Here is a 16,628-nt window from a genome sequence, read left to right as displayed (position 1 = left end):
ACATTTTGCTGAATATTGTAGAACTAAGTGTTATGATTTTAAACTAGAGACACGTTGATTCTTTTTAAAATATATCTTTCCTATGCCTGCCACCCACTCTACCATACATGAATGCACATATATTATTTTTAATTATATATTTAATTCGTATGATTATTTGATTGATGACTGAATCTCCCCACTAGATTATATAGGAAGGATAGGAACAGTGCTTGTTTTTTCTGTTATTCTTTTTCCCTAGCACTTAACACAGTGCCTAACATGCAGGAGGTACACAATAAATAAGCATTGCATGCCTACAAGAATGAATGATGAATGAATGAAAGAGAGAAAAGTGAGACCTTGTAGCTTTGCTCTCTGATTCAGTGATAAGGTATCGCTACTTATTGTCAGACTGTTTAACCTGGCAACATAACGTCTTGATTTCCTGAGATTTTCTCCATTGTTATTCCAAAGCAGAAGCTTGTGAGTTTCCATGCAACAAAACTCTCTATATGTCATATGGTTAGAAAAGCAGCTCCTTGGGACCAGGCTGCCTATTTTGAATACCATGTTACTTGCCTATAACCTTAGGCAAGTTACTTTGTAACCTCTCAGTGCCCAATGTATAGATTCCGAACCTCTTGTCAGTTTTACTGTATCACACTGCCTCCCAGTAGTAAGAACAAGAAGACAGACAACAAAATCCTAAAGAACCATAAGAAACCTTAGCATTTTGTGTTGTCTCGTTGTAGCCAGGAACCTAGTGGTACATGGTAAAGGCAAATATGCAAAGCTCTGATTTTAGGTGAACTCCTAAGGTTCTGAAAATAATGTGAGCACTCCAAAAATATATTTAAACAGGGGAAAGCTGAGATGACAAGAAAACAAACACAGCCCCCAAATGTCTGCACACTGGTTTGTCACTTTTTCACTCTCCTTCCAGATATATTTGATAGGAAGAACATAGGATTGATGAGTAATTTATAAAAATTCTTCAACACTTTGTCTTGTCTCTTTTCTAGTAGTCTAGTGCTAGGTGTTATTTGTTTTAACAGGGCTATTTACTTTTATTATATGTTAACTCCATTTAACATTTTTCTTTATGCCTCATCTTTTTCTCCTCTAAATGTAGGCTGTTTTAGGTCCTCTGGCTCTAGAAAGAGCAAGAATCAGTGCACCCCATTTGGAACCATATTCGAAGGATGTGATGACAATAGCTTTTCTAGCCATCTTGATCACAGCTCCAAATGGAGCTCTAATTATTGGCATTCTGGGACCTAAAGTACTTACTCGCCATGATCCAAACAAAAGGATTAGAACTTCATTAAAAAGTTGATTTGCCATCACCTGCCTGCTTCTCTTAATGACTTCTCTTACATGAGAGAAAAATTAAAAGGTACAAATATGTGGAGACTACACAGAACCAAGGAGTTAATAAATATATGATTTCACTACAGATGTTTCCTATGACTTTTTATTCCAAAGTTAATTTAATAAAAATAATATAAAACAGAATGCCTTGTTAGTATTTATGTATTTCAAGGACAAAGTAAATTTATAAATACCCTAGGAAAGTCCAGAGAACTCCATCAGGTTGGATTTACTGTCATAATACAAACTAAGCATAATAAAAAATTAAAGGAACCTAATGACAGAAAGATAAGATAGTATAAGTCTCTAAATAGGAGCAGAACTCTCCATCAGGTTAGTAATTCAGTTAAAAAGATTACCAGAAGAAAGAAAAAAAAAATGACAAGAATAAAACACCAAATTTAAGTGGGTCAACTAAATGCATTTTAAATTCTGGTTTTACTACAGTTTATACAGTGCTTTTCACCTGCATTCCCATCACTTGGCTACATAATTTGTGGGGCCCAATGGACAATAAAAATGTGGGGCCCCTTGTTTCAAAAACATGGAAAAAGTGCAGTTAAAACAATTAAATATAAAGCGTTTCCCTTTAGACTATTTTATTATGCACACAGTATCATAAGGACAATGTACGCTGCACAACAGACTCAATCTGTCTTTTGTCTGGGGCTTGGCAGTGTCTGCCCTGTAAGTATGCCTTCTACAGACTAAAAGTTGAGCAGCCTTAATCTGGGAAGATGTTGGTGGAGTGTGTCTGCCTCTGCAAGCACAGAGAGCGAGCGCAGCGCATACCTGCTCGCGGAGCGCGCTGTGCCGTGGAGCGCGCTGTGCCCGGCAGCCCACAGTCTTATGTAGGTCCCCGCAGGACAGGCTCCAGGGATAGAGTTCCCCATCTCTCCCAGTGTCTCTCACTGCTGCCACCATCACCACCAGCAACCCAGGCCTAGGTCCCAGCCCCGGCCACCCCCTATCCAGGACTCCACAATGCCCCAGGCCACCCCAGGCATATGTGTATGTGTGTAGCCCAGCAACCAAGCTAAGTGCTTGGAGCGCTGCCCACTGCACCTGTGTGGACTGCAACCTGGCACATCCCATGTGCACACTCTGTTGTCCTGTCAGACGTCAATTACAAAGCACAAGTTCAGAGAAAAAATTACTGACTTTCAAGATGGCGACAGCAAAGCATTAAACAAAGTCCTTCTGAGAGTGGGACTCTGAGACTTGAGCGGTTGCACGTCTGTGAAGCCAGCCATGACGACCATCCTGGCTAATATTTACTGAACTCCCCACGTGCCAGACCTGGTGTAGGAACCCATGTAATCCTCACAACGATCCGATGAGGTCCTGCTATCATCCCCATTTTACAGATGGGAAAACCGAGCATCCTGAAGGGAAAGTGACTTACCCAGGGTCACAGAGCTAGCAAGTGGCAGTGTCTGCACACCCAGTCTGGCTCCAGAGCCAGTGCTCCTAACAGCTCAGCTGTACATTCTACTTCATTCTGCAGCAGGAGGATTATCAACCACCTCTACTCTCAGAGTCCTCAGTGTCTCACCCACCACTGCCCATCCCTGCAGGCAGGCAGAGCTAAGATGCCCAGCCCAGGTTTCTTGCCTCCCAGAGTGAACAGAGCAGAGTTCAGGCCAGAACTCCAACCCAGTCAGTCATAGATTCCAGTAATCATACCTAAGGGGCCTGCAGTGAGGATGCCCAAGAAAGATTTATTTAACTGTAGCCATGACCTATTAGCAAGTCCTGAAATCAATGTGGTGGGCTGTGCCCCAACAGTTTAAAAATATGAAATAGAAAAGAGAAGACAAAGGGTCAGAGTGTACCCCTGAAGTAGCGTGACTACTGTTTTGCATGGGTTCGGTTTTAACTCTATTTGTGTGTGCTGGGTCACACATCAATTCTATTTCTTTCTGTGCCTCCTTGAATGCAAGTCCAGCTCAGATCATTATGTTTCAGCTCTGCTGTGCCGCTCTGCTCTGCGAGCAGGTATGCGCTGCGCTCGCTCTCTGTGCTTGCAGAGGCAGACACACTCCACCAAAATTTTCCCAGATTAAGGCCGCCCAACTTTGAGTCCGTAGAAGGAATACTTACAGGGGAGACACTGCCAAGCCCCAGACAAAAGACAGATGGAGTGTGTTGTGCAAACACACACTCACAATTTACTTTTTCCTGGGTCAGTAGAGCCGTCCTGGCTGTCCCATCCGCAGGACCCCAGGATCTTCCTCTCTTCCTCCACTGAGGGAAATGCATCTTTGGAAGCTGACCCCCGTGTGTCCAGAACGCGTCCTGGGGTTCCGTCGGTGCAGGGGTGGGCACTGCTTTATGCTGCAGAGTTGGAAAGGGAGAGCAGACAGTTTATTGCCAGGAAAGAGCTATGGAGCCCAAGGGCTCCTTCAGATGAAGCATGATCCATGCTTGCTCTGCTCATCTCAGACACTCCTGCAGAGACAACTGTGCGCTGATCCCGGACAGAGAACTCGGCCAGGGTCCTGGAGCAGGGGGTCTGAGAGGAGGGCCCACCTGGTGCTCCACTGCACACAACTCAGGCTTAGGCAGGACGGCTGGGTCACATCATCAGCCCCAATTTATTCCCCAGTGCCGCCGTCTGAGACTTGGAGCTCTGCGAGGGCATAAAATGCCTCCTGGGATTTCTGACTTCCCAGCACCGAGCCCAGGGCTCAGAGGATGTCTCTGGATGGAGTGAACCAAGTGAGTGGGCTGAGGGGAACCACAGGAAATAGAGGGTGGTGGGAGCAGAGAAGGAGCTGAACCCGCAAAACCACTTTCTAGACATTACTTGACACCAGATGCACTGATAAATTTGGAGCCAGTGATCAGTAAATGTTTCCTAAAAGCCGGGTTTCCTGCACATTATACTGCCCAGGCACCACATCCAATGCCTTCCATCACGCCTTCCCTGGGAAGGACACCCACGTGAAAACACGTGGACATTAACCAACTGCCATAGCATCCTTCGTCTCCTCCCCAGAGCTGCCGGTGTCATGACTGCAGTAAATGGATCCAATTCACAAGAAAAGAAAAAGGCCGCAGGGAGGGAGAGAGAGCTGGGGCCCATGGGCTTATCAACACTGCGCAACACACCTCCTACCTGCTTCCCACACCCAGTAGCAAGCTGAGCCTGTGTAATCCTCCTTTCTTAGGAGCGCTCAAGCCTGGCCACCTCTCCCTAGCCTCACTTACACTAGGTAGGGATAAAAATTCACATGGAACCTGGTCAGGGCAAATGCTCTCATGGTGAGGAGAGGGCATGGGAAGGAAAGAGGACAAGCCTCCAAATTCCCAAAGCAGCAGGACCTGCTCCATCCGTCTCACTGCCAGGGCCCTTGGCCTTGAGGCTTCGCTATTTATAGAGCAGGGATGCTCCACCCTGTGCCCAGATGTGATGTGTTCTGGAGTCACTGCTTCACCGTGATGTGAAACCCCAGGTGTCCCACCCGGCGTGAATCAGCAGGGGACTGGGGTGCTGTCCCATTCGTGGCAAACAGACGAGCTGTCAGTGAACAAATCCGTCTGATTCTCGCCTGCACAGTGCTGGTGGCCAGCCAGTAATGCACCACTGAGGCTATACCAGGTCTGAAAGTACTGACATCTGCCAGACTGATTGGTAAACAGCCACTGCCCAAGGGCCCCTAATTGCCCAGGAGCTGCCCAATCCAGCAACCAAGGGGGTTAAGGCCTGGTCCAGCAGGGGCCCCAGGGACCCTGCTCTCAGCTCATGGCCAGCCATGTCTCAAGAAATTCCTGTTGTTAGTGAGTTTTGACACTACCCCATTCATAAACAGATAGAAAACGGCTGGAAGGAAGGAGATGCAGGAAGATGAGAACAGTAAAAGCTTCTAGGGAAGGCAGGGAAGGGATCCGGCAGGGGAGTGGGGAGTGAAGGGGAATGTTCACATTTTATGTTTCTCCAAAAGGTCACGTTTAAATATTTTACAACGAAATGGTATTCATGGCTTTTTCTTCAAAGAGAAGAGTGTTTGCACCAGGCCTGCACAGGACACAGCCACGTATGTGCTCTATGCCCTCTCTCACCTCCTTGGCACATGCGGGGCTCCCTGCCTGCTGTGCCCCTGGCCCCTTCTTTGCCTCAGGAGTTTGGGACTGTCCTCTTGGGTCCTTCCTCTGTCAAGTCCTTCTAGAAGCCCACCTCCCATAGAAAGAGGACTGCCTCCCACCTGAGTGCCCACAGCATCTTGTCCATGGAAGGCAGCTCTCCGCTGAGACACTGCACCCCGACAGTCTAGTGACTGAGGATCTGTCCACCTGATTAGAGCTTGAGGCCAGGGGCTTCTCCACCTCTTCATCCCCTGGCAGTGCCCAGCTCAGGGCCTGGCACCCAGTGGGTGCTGGATTTAGGATCACAGTATCATCGTTCATCTCCGTACATTCCCCAGCACCAAACCTGGACACACTGGCCATGCGGGAAGCATGCTGAGTAAAGAAGTGAGGGACACAGGCATGAATAAGTGAATGGACAGGAACCTCTGGGCCTCGGTTTTATAGACCAGCGAGGACCTGGAGGGAGCATGCGTGTGGCCTGGGGAGAGGGGGAAAGGGACCGCCCCGGACGGCAGGCTCACTCGTGTCTATTACTCACAGGCCGAGGTGGGACAGCATCAGGACCATGTTCAGGTTCTCAAACTCCTTCTCCAGGACGATCCTGTAGGTCTTCAGGCCGGCCAGCTCCACCTCCAGCCTCTGCTGCCGGTTCTAAAAGAACACCAAAGTGTTCAGGCAGCTAGCTCCAAGACTTTCCAACGGAATGAGTGAATGAATGAACAAACAGACAAGTGAATAAATCAGTATATAAATATGTATATAAGTAAATAAGTAAATGAACAAGTAAATAAATAATTTAAAGTAAATAAGTATATAAGTAAATAGGCCCCAAGTAGATAAGTAATCAAATAAATAAACAACTAAACGAAGAGGGTCTTGCGGCTGTTCTTGTAGGGCACACACAGAATCCATGAACATAGTCAATCTCCCCTCCCCACCTCCAATAAGTAAAACAGCGACCCCGCTGACAGCCCCGACTTGTTAAAAATCCTATTACTTCATGCTGGACCCTTTATGTCGCTCAGTATCTCACTCACCTTCCTGCTGAGGATGTGTCCCCCCCTGGGAAGCGAGGTTCCGGGGTGTCAGTGGCCTGCCCCAGTCCCATGACCACGGAGGGGAGCCCAGACCCATAGCTGGGCCTGATTTCTGAGCCAGACCTTCTCATGCTGCCATCTGCAGGGCCCTGGGGGCCAGGATGACATGGGGCAGCCCCAGGGCAAGGGCTGTGTGTGCAGTGGGTGGGCTCCCACCCTGGAGAAGGCTTGACTGTGTGCCTCGCCCTCGGCCCCTCCCAGCATCCCTGGGAGGCAGGCATGGTTGTCCTCCTCCAAGATGTGGGCTGGGAGTTCAGTGAGATGCCTTGCTAAGAAGGTCCCGGACAGTAAGGGACACCCCTCCCCACCCCGGCACACACTCTCCCTGCCGCCCAGGCTGCTAAGCGAGGAGCCCTGGCAGGGCTGATTTCCAGGGACCTATGTCGGGGTGGGGGGGTCATTGCACGATGGCTTCAGATAACTGGGGTATTGCCTTTTTTTTTTTTTTTTTTTTTTAACTTTCACTGTTCTTCAAAGTTCTTTAACAAAACTACACTCAAAGGAAACAGGAATTGCAGTGGAACTTTGGGGTGCACAGAAGTGTGGGATGAAGTCTGCTGCAGGCATTGGAGGGCACAGCCCCCGAGGGCAGTGCCGTGATGCCCACTGGTACCCTGCCAGGTGGATCAGCTCATTTAATCGCTCACAACCACCCCACGGGGCAGACCTACTGTTCCCCTCAGTGGTGCATGGAGAGACTGACAACCGGGGAGGTGAAGAAATGAAGAGGGGAGCCCAAAGCACACAGCTGGGGGCAGAGTCTGGATTCCAACCCCGAGAGCCTGTGCTCGGAGCCACAGCAGATGTCACGTCCTTTCTGGACCTCTTCAAGGCTTGTGTTTGTTAAGTAAGCATCAGACTTCTAGGAATCCCTCCCAAGGGAGCTCAAGGATGAGTGTAAAGACTGACAAGAGTGTTCACAGTGTGATTATAATATAATGACTGGATGTAGCCAAAATGCCCACCAACTGGGAAACCGGAATCCATTATGGTTCATCCACATAATGACATATTTTGCAGCCATGAGAGGCAATTCATACAAGGACATCAGAGGAGATGTGAAAATGCTTACTTACCATGGAATGAAATGGCAACGGTAGGAATCAAACTGTGTGGTTTTTATTCCAATTTTTCCTTTGTCTCTGTCTCTCCTCCGACCTACCTACCTATCTCTACCTATTTAGATAAATACAGAGATACATAAATATATAGATAATATACATTTATCTTGTAAACAGATTTAGATATTTGTGGAAAACAAGACTAGAAGATGCTACACAAATGTTAGTGATGATTCTCTAATGATTGGATTTCGTTTTTCTGAAAAATTTCAAAATTTCTTCTGAAATTTCAAAATTTTCTTCAAGGAATATAACTTAATTTTGTAATCAGAATAAAATAACACATTTAAAAATTGTGACTTTTTGCACGGTTTCACCTCATCTTCTCTTTGCTTTCATCAAAACAGGTATCACCCATCAATGCATAAATGGGCACACACTTGCCAACTGAAAATTGTTCACAATCCACACCAGGCAACCCTCCTTGTGGTATGTGGTCCAGACCACCTCTCATGGAACAGGATGCGAGCAAGGACGCTCGGCACACCCTAAGCTGTGGTCACAGAAGCTTGTGCAAACCGGGGCCCCCGACGGGGGAAGTGGGCCACGGACGTGAAGTGGGTGCAGAAGTAACAGGCCAAATGCCACGGGGCAGCGTGGATGAACACAGAGCCTTGAGTGAAGCAAGCACGCAGCACAAGAAGGCTCGCAGCACAATTTCTCTACGTCGAAAACACAAACACTCTGTATTTTACAAGACTATATAACAAGTATGCTCTAGCAGGAATGGTGGGGAGGCGAGTGGCACCTTGGTTTGTGATGCGTTATTTCAATCGGACCACACGGTCTTCTGCCCCTGCTTCCTGACCCCACCAGGTAGGGCCCTGAGCTGAGCAATCGGGCTACAGAGATGGGACTGGGCGCTTCCCTCCAGAGAGCCTCACCTGGAACTCCAGCAGCTGCCCCTGCAGGGCCTCCTGCTCTACTTGAGCTCTTTCTAAAGTCTTCCTCAGCTCTCTGAGCTCAAATTCTTTGACTGGGAGGAAAGGGGAGAGAAGGCTGTCTTTATCTGTTCTTCCCATCAAAAACCTCCCCTTCTCTTTGAACTGCACCTCACATAGGCAACAGCTGGGACCCTGACATGTACAGGGCGTCCTCAAAACCCTTTTTAATATTGCCTATTTCATTCTCTGATAATACAAAGGACACCTATCCATTGGGGGAAATAAGAAAGGAATAAAGAAAAACAGCACCTTCCTCTTGCCTGCCCGAGGTAACCACTGTTAACATTTGCACAGATTCACATATGCATAATTTTATAAATATAGTTGAGATCGTAGGGAAGTTATGAAGAACATGGGTCTTGGAACCCATCCCATCTCAGCTCACTATCTATACAACCATGGGCAAGTTACTTAACCTCTCCATGCTGCACTTTTCTCACCTTTAAAAGGAGGTGATACTACAACCGACCTCACAATTAAAAGGTAATTTGTATAAACTTCTTAGACCTGTGCCTGGCTTACCGGAAGCCCTCGGTTATTTCCCATCTGATTATTATCTTTACTTATTGTTATTCTCATAGTTGCAACCTTTTTTGTTGTTGTTGTTCCACTTAATATTATAACCTGTTATGTAGGTTGCTCTTACTAGGATTATAAAACCCTCGGTCACCAAAGTTACTAGGGAGTTGTAGAACTTGTCTACTCACTTTTCAGAAGTTTAAAGATGAACTCTTGCAAGAAACATAAGTGAAGCAAAACTCATCTCTGGAATCAGGCCTCTGAGTGGAAGTGGATCAGGGCACTCAGCTTCCTCCTCTGAGTCCCCTTTGTTCACATTCTGACCTACCTCTCCCTCCAGAGGCTCCAGATGCTTCAAGCACTCAGCAGAATCTTTTTCAAATTCCCCTAAAAAGCAAAGAAATCCCGTGTCAAAGTTCAGCCCCTTGAGCATAAGATGAGCGGCTCCTCTGGGTCTGGCCCTCTGTCCAGATATGGGCAAGCCCGTCCCTTCCGAACCCCAGTCCCTGCGCCAGGTCCCCAGATGTACAAGAAGAATGTACTTGGACCAGTGCCAGATGGAGGGCAGCAAGGGAGGCTTCCTGGAAGAGGGGGTCCTTGACTGAGATGGGTATCTTTTTTCCAAACCACTTCACTGAGATCTAAATCACATATCATACAATTTACCCATAAAAAGTATATAATTAAATGGTTTTTAGTATATTCAGATATGTGCAGTCACTACCACAATCATTTTTAGAACATATTCATCACCTCCCCAAGAAAACCCTGGTTCCGTTTAGCCATCACCCCCCGTCCCCCACCCTCCCTCAGCCTTAGGCAACCACTAACCTGCTTTCTGTCTCTACAGATTTCCCTATTCTGGACATTTCATATACAGGAAATCATACAATCTGTGGTCCTTTGTGACTGGACTTTTAACTTAACATGTTTGTTTTCAAGGTTCATCTACATTATAGTACATGTCAGTACCTCACTCCTCTTCAGGCTGAATAATATTCCACTGCACGAATGGACCATATTTTGTTTATCTATTTATCAGTTGATAGATGTTTGGGTTGTTTCCACTTTGGGGCTACTATGAATAACGTTGTCATGTACATTCATAATATTGTGTGAACATATATATTTCGTTCTCTTGGGTACATACCTAGGAGTGGAATTGCTGGGTCATATAGTAACTTTAAATTTTTGAGGAACTGCCAGACTGTTTTCCAAAGTGGCTGCCCCATTTGACATTCCCACCAGCAGTGAATCAGGATGTGATTCTTCCACATCCTCCCCAGCACTTGCTATTATTCACCTTTTTAATAGGGTTTTGAAGGATGAATAGGAGTGAGACCCAGTACACAGTGGTGGGAAGGCCATTCCTGGAGAAGGGCAGCTTGAGGAGAGATGAAAAGAAATTGCAGAGCAGGGAGCTACAGGGAACCATTATCAGTTTGAGATTCCTGGAAAGTAAGGGGGGAGGTAGGGAGTTGCTTATCCACTACAGCCCCCCCAAGCTCATAATAATAACACAGTGGATACCCAGAGTGTGCCAGGCATCACAGGAATAACTCATTTCCTTACGACAGCCCTGTGAGGTCAGTTTTATTATCATTATTCCCAATTTTGCACTTGAAAAAATGAAGGCAGTGGGCAGAGAGTTCAGCCAAGGTGATAAAGGCAGTAAGTGGCAGATCAGGGATTCAAACTCAGGTCCTTAGTGGTGACAGGGTGCTGCCCACCTAAGATGTCACCAAGGCGGGGATGACTGCTGTCACCACAGAAAGGGGACATCAAGTATTAAACTGCCAGAGCCTCCTATGGAGGCAGAAAGCACCCTAGTGGCTGCCCAGGAATGGGGAGCGACTGCTCACGGGGCTGGGTTCTGTTGCGGTGATGAAAATGTTCTAAACTTAATTGCAGTGGTGGTTGCACGTATCTGTGGATATACTGAAAACTACTTTCCATGGGCGAGTTTTATGGTGTGTGAATTAGATCCCAATAACACCGTAAAAACAAAGAGCTCTGGGACCTTGCCCCATACCTGCTCCCCACCCTGGTTTTGCTGAGAGGGAGTGCGGAGCTGGGGAGGGGACCGCCCAGGTTCTTCTGGGGCGGTGACAGCAGAAGCAGGCGGTCCCTGGGCTCACTGTCATCTCGAGGGGTTGGGGGGGATCCCAGGCAACGAAAGCCACATGAGATCCTGCTCTGAAAGGATGAGTGGCTAACGCCCCCTCCCATCAGGACCGAGACTCAGAGACCCAGAGACTCAGATACCGCAGCTGCTCAAAGCCCTGCTTTCCAACAATATCACAGCAATTAAAGCAGACATGGAAACGCTCTTGAGAGCCTGTTAACATAAAACTGGTAGGCGGTTTAGGCAGACGATGAAGCAAGGTGTGCCCCTGTCTGTTTCCCTTTAAATAACTGCAAAGGCCCTCACAGAGTTACATGGAATCAGAGCCACATGTATCTACAGCCTCATGGTCCCCTAGTACATGATTTTATAGATTTTGAAACGAGCCGTAATCTTCTCCAGCGGGTAATTTACACGGTATAACGCTAGGCACATGGAGAGCACAATTATACTCAATTTCAGGTAATGAGATTCATTTTTGCTTTCATTGCCATTATTCACCTTCAACAAGACATTAATGAAGACAGTTTATTTCCTTACAAACCCCAGACAAAGGTGAGCCTCCTGTACATTTGTGCATTCCCTCATCAAATGTTTATTGAGACTCTACCACGGGCAACCACATGGCTCCTTCCTTCCAGGAGGGCAGAGGGTGTGTGTGTGTGTGTGTGTGTGTGTGTGTGTGTGTGTGTGTGTGTGTGTGTGTGTGTGTGTGTGTGTGTGTGTGTGTGTGTGTGTGTGTGTGTGTGTGTGTGTGTGTGTGTGTGTGTGTGTCTTGTGTCTCTGCATGTATGTGCACACACACGTTGCAGGGTGATGGTGACAGTAGCAGGGGATGATAGTTACTAAGCAAAGGGTACATGTCACACCCTCAGGAGCCCCCCACCCCATGTCTGAAACCAAGAAAGACTTCCTGGGGGAGGTGACATCTCAGCTGAACCCGGCCTGCACACGGCTCTGATATCCATCTTCAGAGGAGCCCTGGGAGGCGGGCGATTTCAACCTTACTTTACAGATGAGGTAGTGGAAGCACAGAGAGGTTAAGTAACTGGCCCCAGACCACTCAGCAAGCAAGGTGCTGAGAAGGGGCTGCGCTGACCAGAGGCCGGTTACCTGTGAGGCTCTGCAGGCGCCGCGTCTCCAGCAGGAGCTTGTTATGTAGGGAACTGAAGAACTGCCTGCAGGTCCGACAGTGCAGGCCATCATTCTCATCCCCCTGGGGACCGAGACAGTTTCTGGTGAGCAGGGAGGAGGCAGGATCCCGCCTTCTCTGAACATAACATGAGCTTAAAATGGCAGATGGGCTTCAGGTGGGCCAGGCTGGGTCTTGCTATAGTCCTTTTTTCACCTGTGAGATCACTTGCTGGGTTGAGGCTTTTCTGAGCACAGCTGAGAATTTCAACTCATCCCAAGGCCTCTGTCACCGAGTGAGAGAGGGTGTTAGGAATGTGGCAAAGAGGGTACAACAGGGAGGTTTTGACAACTGGTGGTGTTGTCTGAGTCCACAACCAATTCTGAGTTTTTCATATTTTCAAAGAGTTTGCTCTGAGAACATGAACAAAATGAACTCTGTGACTAAATGACAAAGATGTGTCCTTTTATCAAAATACATATGTACTAACCTGTAGGTGCTCATATATCCATGGACTAGTCTGGAAGATGCACTAGAAACTGGTCATAGTGGATGCCTTGGGATGCAGGGATGGGGTGGGGGAGTGAGGGACCGGGGCTCTGGGCACAGAACCCACCTCTCATTGTAAACCTTTGTGCACTGCTTGCATTTTTTTTTTTTTTTTTACCATGCACTTATATTATTTTTAAAAGAAAAACAGTTAATTAAAAAAAAAAAAAAAAAAAACACAGAGCTGTACGTATTTGCTTACATTTCATTCAGAGACGTAAAAACTCCCCAAGCGCTGACAGAGATGGTTCCCGTCACAGACTTGCAGTGTCCCCTGCCGGCCCGAGAGCTGGCGGGGAACTGACCGTATGCTCAGGACACCCTGCCACTCACCCTGCTTCTCAGGAATCCTCTCCCGCACCAGAGGGGCGCTCCTCCAGCCCAGAGGTGTTCCCCCCAACTGGAAGAGTGTCTGTAGGTCTCTTCCACACCCTCTGTGAGGCTGGCCTCCGCCTCTCACTAAATGAGCCGGCCAGCTAAGAGAGGCCGGGAGCAAGGGGGCCCCAGGGAGCCCCACAGCAGGAAGACGAGGAGGGCTGCCAGAGGGAGGGGGACCCGTCAGGAGGGAACTTCACGGAGGAGAGAGAGGCCACTGCCGAGAAAGGGCCCCAAATGCTCATCAAGGCCGGTGCCAAGACATCAGAGCGAACATCCAAGCTGCACGTACACCTCAACAAAAAATTCCATCCTCTCACTTTTGCTTATAGAAATATGTCATTATTGTAAAATTAATCGCACACAGCCCAGGGTGGTGGGGCTGAGCCTTTTAGGTCTGGTGACCTTTGGAACAATTATGGGAGGGACCCAAAACTCATTCAGGTAATCCCTAGTACGAATCCTTTCACAACCTGAAGCCAAGACTAGGAACCACTGTCAAGAGAAAATGAATCACAAGGCACCCAAGAAAAAGTGTCCAAGAAAAACAATAGCCAGGAACCATTTATCCTGACTATTTCTCCATAAATGTGTGAGGTCTTCATCTATGAGAATCAGTGCATGTTTCCCTTCAAATTCAACTAGAGCCGCTGCACTTTCATTGGGTACCAGGCACTGAGCTACTGGCCCGTGGCCTCTTGACTTCGTGCCCCTGCATTACCAGGTATTAACAGGGCAGCCCCATAAAGAGTGTGACACACGGTCCCACCTACACTGGTGGACAGAGATATGAGACATGAAACAGTAACAGTGACTGATATTTTCAAGCCAGGCATGGACCTGCATGACTGTCGGCTCTTACATTGTTCACAGTCACGTTCTGAGCTATATTTTGTTATGACGAAGGCCAGCCTCAGACTTAAAGGTGCTTGGCTAAGGTCACAGAATGGGTGAGGAAGAAAGTCAAGGATCTAAAAAAGCATGGTGCCTGCTGGCACCCCTCCATGGTGGGTGGGGGACACGGTGGGTAGGGAGATGGACGCCAAGTCATGGACGGCAATGGGGAGCCAGCGCAGGCTCCAGGGAGAGGATGGCTGGGTTGGTGGGAGAGTCGCTGGCTGCGCAGAGCAGACCCCTTCAGGGGGAAGGGCTGCCGGCAGGAACCTCACTCATGCGGCTCCTTCCATAGCACCTCCAGCCTGGGCCACAGAGGGCTGACCTTTCATGTGGACAATGGACTCAGGAAGTCCGTTGCCCTCTGTCTCAAATCATTTTCTAATGATAAAAGGTGGTGGGGCTTCCCTGGTGGCACAGTGGTTTAGAGTCCGCCTGCCGATGCAGGGGACACGGGTTCGTGCCCCGGTCCGGGAGGATCCCACATGCCGCGGAGCGGCTGGGCCCGTGAGCCATGGCCGCTGAGCCTGCGCATCCGGAGCCTGTGCTCTGCAACGGGAGAGGCCACAACAGTGAGAGGCCCGCATACCGGGAAAAAAAAAAAAAAAAAAAAAAGGTGGTGTACTTCAAACAATATTTAAAGCTATTATAAATGCATGTTGAAAGTAACAGAAAAGGGAGGGATGTAGAGTGAAAAGTAAAAGGTACCCAACTCCCATTCCTACTCACTGTACTACAAGAGCTTCTTGTGTAGCCTTCCAGAACGTTTCAATGTAAACATATCTGCCCCTTAAGAGCCACTTTCAATTGTTCTTCATTTGTTAAATATATACATTTCATCATCAATTAAATTCAAAGGGGAAACACCTACAAATTACACCTTTGCTCAGCCCACCTGACCACCCGGGCCCCCACTGCCCTGTCCTCGTCCCCATATGCATACTGTCTGCTCCAGGCATCCTGAACTGCTCAGAGCCCCCCCAACACTGGGCTGCTTCCCGTCCCCAGGCCTTTGCAATTCTTGTTTCTGTGCTTCATTTCCACCCGGCCAGCATTTCCTCTAGGAATTTCCCATTTCTTCTCCACGAGCATCATCTCGGAATCACCGGCCCTGAGACTGACTCGCGCAGAGTCAGGGGCCGCTCTCACCGTGCACGTGTCTCCATCGCAGCAGATCCTGGTGCGGAGTGTTGCACACTTGCCAGTTTCCCCTGAACAGGAGCCGTGAGGCTGTGCTTCATCAACCTCTGCATCCTCAGCCTGGTCTCTCACCTCCCACCGAGCTGGGCTCAGTACATACTTGTCCAAGGAACACACAAAGGAAGGCCTCCATAAGGGACTGATGTGTGAGCCACACTCCAGCAATGCATGAAATCCTGTGCCCGGATGCTGTGGTTTCCCGGGGCTGCCATAACCAACTACCACTAACTAGACGGCTTAAAACAACAGAAGTTTATTCTCTCATAGTTCCAGAGGCCAGAAGTCTGAAATCAGCCTTACTAGACCCACATTAAGGTGTGGGCAGGGCTTAGTTACATCTGGAGGTTCTGGGGAGAATCTGTTCTTGCCTTTTCCAGCCTCTTCTGGTGGCTGATGGCTTCCTTAGCTTGTGGCCGCATCACTCCAATCTCTGCCAGTGGTCACATGGCTTCCTCCTCTTCTGTGTCAAGTGTCCCTCTCCCTCCCTCCTGTAGGGACACTTGTGACTGCATAATTCCCCTCCCTCAAGATCTTAACTTAGATCACAACTTCAAAGACCGACCCGTTTTTTGCCATATAACGTAGCATTCACAGGCCCCAAGGATTAGGACCCAGATATCCTTTGGGAGGGACCATTTCTCAGCCGCCCACACCAAATGAGGGTGATTATTTTCACACCACATCCCCCTGCCTCCCCAGCGAATACTTACGTCCATTGCTGAGAAGTCAAGGCCCTCGCGCTCAAATTCACGTCCTAGTGTACCTGTTCCTGATGGAGAAAAAAACAGCATCATTTTACAAAGCATCTCTCTCAGAAAAGGCCTCAGCCTTATTGCAGAAGCATCAACTCAAGGGTCAGAAGCGCCTTCTGAGGCTGAAGAGATTTATCCTAAGAGGTCTCCATGCTGCCCGCTGGAGGATCAGTGCTTGACTTCAGCTGCTCAATTTCAATAGAGGTCCGAAAATCCCTTACTATACACCAAGAGGAAGAACCGGATACCTCTGACTTCAGTTTATAAACACCTGGCCAGGTACAGAATGAAGATGAGAGAGAAACAAGGAAAAACATAAACAATTCATTTTTGATTAGCATGGCAGAATCTAATGGTATTTTAAAAAATTATTATAATTATTATATTTTTATACAGTAAACGTTTAAAATTTACTGTGTTTTAAATAAGACAGAAATACATCTTATTTTAAAACCAAGCTCCCTTGGAGCGGCCT

At 48.0% G+C, this 16,628-nt stretch overlaps 1 protein-coding gene and 1 long non-coding RNA gene across 13 annotated transcripts in view; one reads left to right on the top strand and one right to left on the bottom strand.

Moving 5' to 3' along the window:
• The window catches only part of SLC9B1 (solute carrier family 9 member B1), a 65,280-nt gene extending 63,806 nt beyond the window's left edge, over window positions 1-1,474 (top strand). For 9 of the 12 annotated variants that reach the window (XM_067036413.1, XM_067036411.1, XM_067036421.1 and 6 more), the window contains one exon: window positions 1,115-1,435. In XM_067036413.1, the coding sequence (XP_066892514.1) occupies window positions 1,115-1,318 (204 nt within the window). In that variant the 3' untranslated portion in view covers window positions 1,319-1,435. Of the gene's footprint in view, window positions 1-1,114 lie in introns of all 12 variants that reach the window. The other 3 variants (XM_067036420.1, XM_067036417.1, XM_067036418.1) reach the window with 2 other exon arrangements.
• An 11,076-nt stretch (window positions 1,475-12,550) lies between these two features.
• Window positions 12,551-16,173, bottom strand: LOC136794445 (uncharacterized). The gene is made up of 3 exons (XR_010841208.1): window positions 16,112-16,173; window positions 15,351-15,500; window positions 12,551-12,668 (listed from the first exon to the last, which is right to left on the bottom strand). It is a non-coding gene; the product is annotated as an uncharacterized lncRNA (long non-coding RNA).
• Between the last annotated feature and the right edge of the window lie 455 nt (window positions 16,174-16,628).

This window comes from Kogia breviceps, chromosome 6 (genome assembly GCF_026419965.1).
Source record: "Kogia breviceps isolate mKogBre1 chromosome 6, mKogBre1 haplotype 1, whole genome shotgun sequence".
Taxonomy (NCBI): domain Eukaryota; kingdom Metazoa; phylum Chordata; class Mammalia; order Artiodactyla; family Physeteridae; genus Kogia; species Kogia breviceps.
Note: the sequence above shows the minus strand (reverse complement) of the source record. Positions and strands in the feature narration are given on the sequence as shown.